This window comes from Gopherus evgoodei, chromosome 2 (genome assembly GCF_007399415.2).
Source record: "Gopherus evgoodei ecotype Sinaloan lineage chromosome 2, rGopEvg1_v1.p, whole genome shotgun sequence".
Taxonomy (NCBI): Eukaryota; Metazoa; Chordata; order Testudines; family Testudinidae; genus Gopherus; species Gopherus evgoodei.
The window spans coordinates 71,874,337-71,886,910 of record NC_044323.1 but is presented as its reverse complement, the minus strand read 5'-3'; the positions used below and the strand labels follow the sequence as shown (position 1 = coordinate 71,886,910).

The 12,574-nt window shown below is 37.8% G+C and overlaps 1 protein-coding gene across 3 annotated transcripts in view; it reads right to left on the bottom strand.

Annotated features, from left to right (window-relative positions):
- RARB (retinoic acid receptor beta) overlaps positions 1–12,574 on the bottom strand; it is a 678,155-nt gene that overhangs the window by 131,652 nt on the left and 533,929 nt on the right. The window contains exon 1 of one of the 3 annotated variants that reach the window (XM_030550974.1): positions 6,421–6,896. The exons of the other annotated variants lie outside the window; for them this stretch is intronic. Within the exon in view, the coding sequence (XP_030406834.1) occupies positions 6,421–6,577 (157 nt within the window). The 5' untranslated portion in view covers positions 6,578–6,896. Of the gene's footprint in view, positions 1–6,420; positions 6,897–12,574 lie in introns of those variants that run through there. 3 annotated transcript variants of the gene reach the window in all.

Below are 12,574 nucleotides of genomic sequence, written 5' to 3'. Positions count from 1 at the left end.
TGCATGTGACAGCCCCTTCTGGATACCTGCAGTCATTTGCATTGTTTTGCCTGCACAGTTGCTAATTTCACAAAAGATTTCAATAGAACTAATTCTGGTGTAAAGGTACTACTCAATCTTAATAAAGTGGCAAAATAGGGCTCTTGGTAAACAAAACTTGCCTGCTGTTTGAGTGGGGCTTTCACACACAATAGCATGGAGATTTTTATTTATTTATTTATTTATTTTTTTAAGAAATAGGATAATATGACTCTAAAACCACAAAAACTGACAGGGGACAGAATCTGAAGCTACAATTAGCTGTTTTGAAATGAATTAGATATAAATTTCATGATGTCTCTCCAGCTTTTCCCCCTCTCTTTTACAAAATGATACTGTTAATGCATTCCGATTGGCATTTTTCCATCAAGTAACTGCCCCCTCTCCAATCCTAAATTGCATGCCAGCAAGGGACATTGGTCATCACAGCCTATGCCAGATTTTCAGGAATGGGGCCAGATTAACAGCCCCACCCTTCAAGATGATATCACGGCATCACCAGACCATGTTGGTTGCCTTTATTTAAGTGTATGCCATTGATCTATAATGTGCCCTTGTCAGGTTCTGGGGCTGCCTGGCTGGGAGCATGGTTCTACTCACAAAAGGGCAAAGCCAAAGGAAAGTCACTCTTCCTGCTTTACTCACCATTGTATCTAAATGTGCCCATTTTCCTGCCTATATTAGTGCCTACAGCACAATATTGTTCTGTTAGCTGGATTGCCCATTGTGTGGTTATAATAATCTCATGCATTTCACATCTTATATTTTTGCAATTCCATTTGGTTGATGAGATTTTGGCTTTCAGCAAGCAGTGGTATGGATCTTGTTGCATGGATATGGACTCTGAGTATGAGCACAGGTAAAAAATCAATTACGGTGGTACATCACAGGATAATAACTTTGAGCAGTGTATCCTGGTGGAAGTGGTTATAATATTGGCTTCCCTAAGGAGTAAACATTGATAAGAGGCGAGAGGGTGGTCTGGCTTCCCCACCACACAGTAATATAGAAATGGGGGGAGGGGGAGAGACAGAGTGCTCCCTCTATTGTATTAGGCATTCACTTACCTTCCTGTAATCTACAAGAGCAAAACGCTTACTGCAAAGTTTGGGGATTTTCACAGTACAGTAGCCTACGCGAGACGGTGCGCCTGTTTAGGCATTTGTATTATGTAGGCTTTGTTATTAGGCAGCCCTGCTCAGTCCCAGAAAGTCTGGATAATAAAAAATATCCAAGCACAGGAAAGGAAAAATACAGCCCCACCTTCCTTTTCAACGGCTGCCAGAGTCTTTGGATTCTATAGAGTAAAATCTATTTACTCAAGTTCCAGTTTCCTGGCCATTTTATACATACACTGGTGTCCTCGATGCACAACAGCTAGTGGAGATATGGAAACCTCTTTGAAGCCATGACTAATTTTAGCCCCCATCAGTTGCATGTTCAAATTCAGGGTTCCCAGGCTGACACCAATTCTTAATTCCCTCCTTCCATGCAGGGCTTGGGCAAGGGAGACCATATTTTTCAGCAAAACTGATCCCTATGATCAGTGAGACTGCGATGCAGAAACTCACCACAGTTCCATGCCTCAACTGGAGCTTTCAGTATGACTGGATGTTGTGGCACACAGCAGAAGGCAGAGGAGCCCTAGAGCACACAGTGCTTCAGAGCATGCAGACACTGCGTTGGGCCTAACCATCATTATTCTTTCAACACTATTCTAGAAGATCTAAAATCCTCCAGTATAATACAGGTTCAATTCATCAGCTGCAGAGAGGGTGGTGCGCAACTTAGACATGAGCAAACTAGTCACCTGGAGCATGTAAGTGAGATGGAAGTGTAATTTGCAAGCTGGTACATTTCATTACTAGTGTAACCAAGTGTAAAGACCCTTAGCAGAGGTTGGTTGGAGGGTGGGAGTGCAGGCATGAGCCAGATATGGTTAAGAGACATGGCTTGTGTAAACAGCTTCTGGAAAGTGTACTCACATAGTGGAAAGTGGTGATGTCACGCGATGTAAGGATGACTAACTCCAGTTTCTAAAACGTAGTCTCCTTCTCCCTCCCTATTTGGTATAGAACTGCCTGGCAACAGTGCACAAACTCAGATTGCCCTGCCTGGGGGCGCCCTTATTACAGAGGCCCACTGCACAAATAGAAAACCACCCACAGATATTTCACTTTTGCTCCAAGCTTATTCTACACCAGTAACAGCAATGTATCCCTCTCAGATTTTGCATCCTCAAGAGTTTTTAACAGTGGTGCACTTCAGCCATAGTTTGCATGCTGGGGACCGAATCGGGCCTGCTATATCAGATGATAAAATACAGGATCAGTTATTCTAGTTTCAGTTCATTCAGAAAAAATATTCATGCCATGCTTTTTCAAGAGAAGGTAATGAAGCCAGGATAACACAGAGGATGAGAAATAATTTAATCTGATGCTTGAAGTGAAATTCAGGGAACACCGTGACAGATTTCATTACATCTTACAGATGCTTTTACTTGTTATCTTTGTAGACTGATTAAACCATAGGAGATCAAGAGCAGATATTTTAAATAAAGTACTTAACAACTCCTTCTTAACCATCTCGCTGTGAAGTTTATAACAACCATTAAAGAGAATAACCTGTTTCGAACAGACCTTGCTTTCTCTGGTGCCAGTATGTGATTTACCAAACACACCTGCAGCAATCTGATACTTGCGAATGCAGATTTCAAGTCCCACACTTCAAAATGTCTGTTTTTAAATTCAGAAAGATGAAAGAAAATAAGGAACTAAACTCTTTGTTGGGCACAGATGTTTCTAGGATTTCCAGTGCCCGCAAACCTCCCTCAATTCACACTTCACAACAACCTGGAATTTAGAAGTAAATTTTATGCTTCTGGATTTATTTTTTAACAAGATTTTTGAAGGTAAACACCTCCAATTCTTACTCAGCCAAACCTCTCAGGGAAGCCAACTGGGAATTTTCCCTTGAGTAAGGACTATATACTACAGGGATTATACTGATTGTATTTACAGCCTATGTGTACACCCTTTTTCATGTTCTGTCTGGTCCAATCCTTAGTGCACCCATGCTTCCATGCTATTCAGCAGTTTCATGTTTCAACAGAAGTTATTCAATCTCTACTTATTTTTTTTGTAGCTAATTACTGAAGCTGTGCAACAGGGAAGCTGAAAATTATATTGTACTTTAAAAAAAAAAGAGGCATTTTTATAATCTTAATTTTAGTCTATATTCTCCTCTTTAAACGTCTATATTCTCCTCTTCAAATCTAGTCTTGTCTGATTTTGATATATTGGCCTGATTTCTCTCAAGAGAGAGTTAAGAGGAGTGCTTACTACTGATGTTTAAAAATTCAATCAATCAGTTTTATTCCCTTTCTTTGAGTCCATTACTTTCTTTGTACATGAATTATTTCTTTTCTTTAATCCATTACAATAAAATTAAATCCACATGAAAAATATACATACATATATTAATTTTGAAAAAAACAGTTAGCACAAAATATATATATAATTCTTGTGTGTGTGTATATGTGTATATATATATAGTGTGTGTGTAAACATGCATATTTACATGCACACATGTGTAATACATACAGTTTATGCTTGATTTGCAAACCTACCCAACGGGAGAAGGAAAAATAGTGTACAAACACAAGTCATGTTTGCAGTGTGTCTTACCTTCTATTTCAATGTGCAGACCTGCCATAGGCTAGGACAATTCATAATATTACAGGATTGCACTCTGCACATTGAACTGCAATGGAATTAATGTGCGGAAGTTGGGGACATACAGTATTCTAAATTAAATGCAACAAGGATTAATTCTTCCAGCGTCTCAGCTGCAGCACTGATGCTGTTCAGGATTGTTACTGGGCTCTTTTGAGTCTGCAATATGCATGCATTATTCCCTTAACATCCATTTACCTCCTACTCCAGACTCCTCATCTCTATCAAAGTAGCATTTATAAGGCCTAAATCAACTGCTGCAGGTGCATCATTTGTATTGCTGAGCCCCTCCCTCCCCCTCCTCCCCTAAAAATCCTACCAAGTACTTAATACTTATGAATCTCGGCTATGATTACTTTACACAAAACCATAGAGGTCTAAATAGGAAGAGAGAGTCAGGAAATATGTGTGGTTGAAATTAACTATTGTCATTGTTACATTTACAGCACTGGAGCAAACTTCAGTCATTGTGCTCTTTGTATCACTCCCCCAACCCCAAAATTGTTCTTTGTCAGCACCTCATATAAGTAATAAAACAGTTTATATTTCAACAGAATTTTAATAAATTAAAATGTGTACATATTTTCATATGCGCACACAAACACATATTTAGAGTACGTGCTCATTTTTTCAGAATAAAAAATATGCTACATAAATTAACTGAACACTATTTAGAAAGTAACCAGCTAACTTGCTTTCCAGTATGTGTCATTAACAGTCAGTGCAAATTACAGCCAAACAAATTATAATTCAGGTTCAGCCTGATTTTCAGTTTCCTTGCAGTAAAGTTTAATTGTATTCTTTACAAAATTACGAGACTCAATTCCTGAAAGCACTTTTCAGTATTTTTTATTTACTCTTGTTAATATGAGTTTCTTTGATTAGCTGGCCTTTTCTGTTATCAACACTTGTCTCTTATCGCTGGCCCTAGGCAAATGACATATTTACCACTCTTCCACTCTGATAAGGGTAATCCTATGTTTAATTTGTTCAAGAACAAACACATTTTTCATTTTTTTGAACATGTTTCTAGTTAATAACAAAAGTATAGGAAAGTGCAGATAAAAGCTACTTTATCTAAAAATTAAACAATTATCGAAATGTGATGAACAATATTTTTCCAGTGAAAGTTTTATATTATGGGACTTGCTTAATTCAAAATTCTAGGATTCAAAGCATATTTATTACCATAGTTAAACTTATATTTCTGTTTAAATCATGGTAACTAAAGGATACATTTTTAGTGAAATGTCTTTAGTTTCTTATGGTTACGGAAGAACTTTCAAGTAATAGGTTTTCTTTCATATCTCGAGACCTCAAATGTAGAAATATTTTGAAAGTAGCTTAGGGAAAATAAATAAAATATGTTGATTTTTTTTTTTACTGAGTTTAATTCTTTTGAATTGTAAAGATGTTAAACATTTGAACCCATATAGTTGCCAATCGTTATTTATTTTTACAAGTCTTTTCTCAGTGGTTTACTGGTTCAAGAACTAATGCCATGCATATTCTGAGAAAAAGTTTTACGGAGAGTCATAAATATAATTCACCAGGCACTTCTTTTAAGAATTTTTTTTCTTTAATTCCCTCTGGATAAACAATTTTGAAGGGAAAGCTACATTTATTCTTATGCAGCTTTGAACTCTTTGGAAAACAAAGATTTCAGACATAATTCTATAGCTAATGCTGCACTGAAGTGTCAACGAGTGTGTTAAAAACATTTTGATATATAGCCAAGTCATTTATCTTAATCAGAGTCAGAGCAGAGAAGCATCCTGCAGGCTCTTTAATGCAGAGTATAGGAGATGTGTACTGGTACTTATAATTTCTCAGACTTGAAACTACAGTGTTAAAACACTGCCACTGTTTACCATCTATGTTTCTCAGCACTATGTCAAGATCAGATAACAAAACAGTAATTTAAAAAAAACTACATTACAGTATCTATGCTTCCTCCTCTTCTAATCCAAGACTTTGACTGAATCTGAAGGTATGAAAATAATTGATGGCTAAACACAAGGGGAGTTCACAGTTAGTAGTTTTCTAGCAAAACAGCAACTTCTTATAGCAACAAAGTGAAGAAGAAAGGTGGCAGCAAGGTCAATACAAAGAAATATTGCTTTTTCTTAGCAAGGGAAATATTAATGGAAGCCTAAAACTATCGCCTGATTTCAAGAACATCACCTACACTATGCAGTTTACATTCTTTGTAAGGAATGTACAGAATACAATTTTAATTGCTTGGTTGCACTGCTGAAATGTACATCAAGAAAATATGCAATCAATTGTCAAGTGTGATGGGAAATTATAGCAAGGGGGCAAAGGAAAGAAAACTACAACAGAGATTCTGTGTAATTTGTCCTTCATTGGACAGCATTTAAAAAGTCATGTTGTACTATATTATTGTTTTGCATTTTCCTGTTTGCTAAAAACCTGGTTGAAGGGTTGATATACTGTGTAAAAAGGTGGAAACATAAAACATATTTTAAATATTTTTTTTTTGTGAAAGAAAATAAATACTTACACAACCACATTTTAGATAAGAAAAAGCCCTTACAATCCGTATCACAAATTAAAAGTAACTGGTTTTTTTTTTAACTGCATGCAAATAATTTGTTTGAAATCTGGAAAAAATAATGGGACCTACATTGAGCACTGTGCCGGTGTTGCCAGTCTGTTTGTGCCAATCCACTGAAGCATGCTTTCAGAGCCTTCTCCTGGAGCATGCAAGAAGATGGACTTGCAGTGTAGAAATCCAGAATTTGACCAGGGCTCACTGCTAGAACATCCATACAGTCAAACATGATTCCCCCTCTGCAGCACGTCTGCAAAAGTGCTTTCCTCTAGGTGTGGAGGAAAATGGTATATAAAAGTACACCCAACTCCATCAAACTCTGCCCCTTTTTTGGCACGTAGGCTGTTCGTCTTTTTCCCAGACCAGAATCATGAATTATGACAGACAACACAGCTAAAAGCCTGTAATTGATCCAAATGATCATTTACCATTTTCCAGGCTGCTCAGCCAATCCAGCAAGATAGGGGGAAACAAGCAACATTCCAAGTTTTAGTTTCAATCAAATCATTCCAAAAATCCTTTAGAATCAGTCCTGCCTCATAAGCTATTGTTGAAGATATGATCTTTTTCACATCACACACATCATCAAAGTCCCAGTAATAAAAGACCTTTGATAGTAACTCTAGATCCCCCTCACCAGTGAATAGATCCTTCTGCCTCTCAACAGCTCACTTCCTACTATTTGTGTCACACAGAATGAAAGATTGAATTGCCTAATATATGCGAGTGAACTTTCCATGAACCCTTCCCAGGCTGCTAACCTTCAAATGACCCAAACCAGTCTGACATCACCAGCTCCCAGGATTCTCACACTGCTTAAAAACTCCCAACAGCCCTGCAAAAGGAGACAGGCAGAGAAGCAGGCAACTATTAGCCATTGCCTTTATACTTGCTTATCTTTAAATAATAAAATAAAAAAAATAAAGAGGAAGATTAAGTTGCAAAAAGGCTGCTTCTGGGTCCTGTCTGCACAACAACAAATTGTGTATGCATATCATCTGATTCTAGGTGTGTGGATTATTTTAAGTGGCAGTCTATTTCTTAAATCCCCTGCACAGTCCCTACCTCCTCTGTAGAAAGAATCAGCAACATACAGGCACAATTTGCCACTTTACAGGGACATGGCTACAGACACTAGCTTCTCATCTTGGGGAGACAGCTACTAAAGAACATCACAGACTACACTCCTCCCTGTGCAAATGTGTATTAATGTTTTGGCTGATATTTGTAACACAGTATCCCTGACAGTCTGGAGCTAACACTCTCCATGCCAGCACCCACTTACTTGAGAATGTTCATAGGCCCATAACTAGGAGAGCATTAGGTGCTTCAATATCCATCCCTCTTCCACCCCCTCCAGACATCCAGGTAAATGTAATTAAACACAGAAAATGAATCATTACAGCCTGAATCCTGCAGACGACTCAGGTTGCTGAAAGAAGTGCAGCGAGCCAAAGTGATAGCATTTGGCACTCAGCATTTGCTCAGCACCAGCGCAGAGAAGTTTCTATGTATGGGGACCCGGTTCTGCTAAGCAACTCCCAGAATCAGACTGTGACCCCTGTGTTCACACCCCACACACTATTGCAGTGATCTTTGTACAAAGTATGCCTTGTAAGGTATCATTTGAAAACTCAAAATTTGCTGGTCAGTATTGTCCTGGTAAAAATATGTGTGGCAACATAATACGTGGTTATAAGATACCCCTGCATGGTGTTATTAACACACATTCCAAACCCCACAGCCTTGCCCAAAAAGAAGTTGACAAACAGGTCCATCCTCAACAAAGGAATGTGTGATCTGTTTGATTGGGAGTTAAGCAGTAAACAGAGTAAGGGAAGACAGGGGTGGGGTGCTGGAACAATTTGTATAGTGGGGGTGCTGAGAGTCATTTAACCAAACTGTAAATCTGGTATATAATGGAAGCCACTTCAAGCCAAGGAGTGCGGCAGCACCCTCCTTCCAGCACAGGAAGTTCAAACAGGTGAATAAAAACCAGCAGGGAACATCCTTCCACATAGACTCTTTGCTCCTGGTTCTCAGCTGGAAATATTTTTCAAGAAAAGGACTGAAATTATTAAAAAAGGACACCCCAAGATACCTTTCTCTCTCTCCTTGCCCATCGCATTCACTGCACCTGAAGAGACAAGGCAAAGAGGTGTTGGACTCTGGTGGAAGGGTTGTGACCTACAGAGTTTGGTCAGTAAGACAGCTGAAAGCAAGGGATGAGATCATAACTAAAAAAGCACAAAGCTCAGCTGTTTCACTGGTGGTTCAGTGCTGCTCACTCTCATCTGCATCTCACAAAAGCAGTACACAAAAATTCTGTATTTTTGTATAAACAGTCTCCTTCTTATACAATCTTGCGTATAGATCTGAATCCTGTCAGCTCTTTACCTGGATGGATTGCTATAGGTATTTTAGTAATGAAAAGGAAAATGTAATATCAAGTTCTGCGACACTGTTTTCCCCCTTAAAAAATAAAAAAGGACAGAAACTTTCAAAAGTGGCCTCTTATTTCAGGAGCTTGAACTGAGACACCTTGGATCATAGGTGTTGAGAACTTGCATCTTATACTGGCTCTGGATTAGATTTTCTAAGGCACAAAGGGAAAAGAGGAGCCCAACTTTCATCAAGTTTCAATAGGAGTTGGGCACTTAATTTCCTTTCATGCCTTTCAATATCTCCCCCTTCAGGTCAATACTGCAGATACTCAGCATTTCTGAAAATCAGACCCGCGGTGTCTCAGCCTGGGCACCCAAAACCAGAAAAACACAGAATTAGTGGACACCTCTTGAAAACTTCACCCATAACATCTGATGAACCTGGGAACATTTTGGGTGGGAAATGCACACAAGAAAAGACAAGAAATACTAAGGAGAGATTCACTTTGGGACCTGATCAACTTGCTTAATGGATGTGATGTTCCTTCTCTGCAGAAAGTCCTTTGATGCATTAAAAGCTCTGTGACCATACCTGTAGATTGTGTTAACAAAACTTTTTGTAAAGATTCAAGAAGTTAAACAAAACAGCATTGTCCCTTGAAACTGATAGGTCTATACTGAAAACAAACCACTGAACAAAAAGCTCTGTTGTGATCTAGAAGCAAAATCCCTTTGAAGACACACAAACAAAAGCTTTTCTTAATGTTTTCCCCTCTCAGACAAAAGAGATTTAGCTGTCCCTGCAGTAGACATAGTCTCACTTCATCGCCTATCCTGATAGAAGAATTATAGGGCTGGAATGCAACACTGGCATCCAGGGGCTTTTAGAGTCTGTCAGGGGAAACTCACCCCATGCTGAAATTGCTCCAGCTTAAGAAGTGGCTCAGTGACACTTACACTGTAATGTGAAAAGTATGCACAATTCAGACTTACCCAAGCACATTACAACAATTTTCAGCACAGTAAGCAGAGTTCTCACTATTAACAAGGAAAAAAGAGGTGGTGACATTTTACTAAAATCTGATTTTATCATGTGGCTATTGCTTTTTTTTGTTTTGTTTGTTCATTTGTGGTGGATAACAAAGCTTCATTAACAGACACTATTTTATAGCCATATAAAACCTGTTTTCTCATGACGTGAATTTAGGAACATCTAGTGTGTCATCATTAAGATGACTGGAAAGATACACACAGAACAAAACATCTTTTGCCAATTTCCAAATTAGGAAGAAAGGGGGCTCTGTACAGCCCAGAGTTCTGGATATGGTGAACGTTTAGACCAAGAAGGTACCCTGATGAATTACAATGCACAAAACCATACTGGCCAAACATGGTTATGTTTATTTTTTAACTGTTCTAATAAAATTATATTTAATATAAAACCTATTTGGGGTGCTTTTAATTGCAGATAAGTCATGGGCAACTTCTGAAATAACTGCCAGTAATTCATGCTTAATTGCATATGAATGGAATAAGATGGCTTTTTCATACTATCTCTAAATGGGCCAGGTAGTTCATCATGTTTTATTATGAATTATAGTTGTGCTAATGATTACAGTTATTACTGAACCATATGTAATTAACGAATTCCTCAAATAATCTAACAGTTCACCTCTACAGTATTACTTCTCAGTTCTAGAATTTAATTAGTTTATTTATCTCTTCCAAAGTTTTGTTCCTCTGTAAATTGTACAATTCATGCTCTTTTTAAAAACATAATACAAAGATGTACCTTGATAACCTGGGAGAATTTTTGCAAAAAATAATATTCATATAGTGTATATCAGACAACACTAACTACCACCATTTTGAATATACATTGAAGGCATAATTAATAAATTGGTTAATTCAAATGTAACAAAGCTTGAATTATTGACACATTTTATACTCTTATCCAGTTCTTGAAAGATTCAAGTGGAAAAGAACTCTTCAAAATTTTCCCATTAGAGCATACAACAACAAAAAAATTCATTTCATGCCATCACCTTGATCTGTTTTTTCTCAATCTGTGGTGGCAAGAAACTTAACAATAAACATATTCTTATCCACAAATGAAATAAAAAGTTCAAGTTGGAAATCCATTTTTTCCAGCATTACTATTTGTCTGTGTTACATAGCACATTTGAAACCCATAATCATAAAACAAAAATTTACAGCTAAGGTTTAGGGTCTACATCTGTTTCTCTGGTTTTTGTACAGCAGTTACCCACTGGACAATTCAGAATGAAGCACCATGAATCATGTTTTGCACACATGTTTGTGCTGGTCACATTTTGTAAAGAACAAGAGTCTGAGGATGCCATAATGTGCTTCACAGAGACTTGTCCAGAATTAGGTTGAATGCTGTGTGCTGTCTAAATAAAAAAGTTTTTACTAGCACCAACACATTATTGGCAGACTGTTACAGCCTTATGTGAAGGACAGCAAAAGAACAAATGCGCACACACACACACACACACACACAAAATCTTTAAAAGAAAACATGTTGGCAGAAGCCTATCTTTTTACATGCATTTTACCATTAATTACATGTAACTCTCTCTTGAAACAGTTTTGACAGCAGAGTAAATGGTTACTAGTGAGTGATGTGTGTGTGTGTTTAAGCAGTAAAAGCAGAGACAAAGTGAGGTTTCTTCTACTCCCTAGGCAAGTGCTGACACTGAGCTTGCCGCCTCAACTCTGATACTCAGAGATTTCTTTGTGTCAGTTGCTGGGAGAATCACTGGCAGTTAAATCACTGCCATCACCCACACACAGAGGCTTTGATTTTTACCTCTTTATTCAGAATAGATGCTAATATGAAATATTACCTGCCTTTTCTTTTCTTTTTTTAAGTTTAATGACATGGGGTTTAAAATCTGGCTACCTAAATCCCACTGTAGTTTACTGTATTTACTTGTTAATATTGTAGGATGTTTTCACATGCTTGAAGAGTAAGAACAATTTTAACAAATTAGGGAAAAGAAGGCTGAACCAGGGGAATGGCTGAATATTTAAAATATCAAGATACTATTGAAAGGATATGAAACACGTAGCAGGAATCGGACTAGAACAATATTGAACCTACAGAGAGAATATCACAGTACAAATATTTTGACTGGCAAAGGAGAGACAGCTTTGATAGATGTGAAGTACAAAAAAAAAAAAAGCAGTCGCAGTGGTGATTCTTGGTTGCTGTACTCCAGAACTCTCAGTGGCTTTAATGTGGATTCTACATAACATGCAAGATCAGGTCCTAGCTCCAGGGTTATATTCCAGATACATTACTAGCAATAGTAAAAGGGGGAAAGTGGGTCTGGTTTCAGGTTCACCACTACAAAATGCTCCTGGAGCATACAGCTAGCTCATGAGTCTGTTACTGCACATGGCTTTTTGTTTGCTTGTTTTACCATTAGGTACATATTTTCAAAGATATTTTTGAAAAACAAAAGTTATAACCTAAAGGATATTACTATCAACACAATTACATACATATGAAGATACCCAAACCAATAATATCTGTGAATAACTTACATTTTAAAAATTGGGTAGTTGCACTTTATCCTCCTGCTGCCTGTGGCTTTAGGAATAGCGATGGTGGGTCGGATCCAAAGTCCACCTAGCCCAGTATCTTTTCTCTGGTACTTCAGAGGCAGCTGTAAAAACCTAGAAGTGGGCAACAGTGGGATAATGTGCTCACCATAACAGGCCTCCTACTGATCTCTAATAGAGATTGGCTCAATATCCTTTATACAAATTTTGTCATTAACTACGATAACTGGATCTTCTTGATAGCCACATCA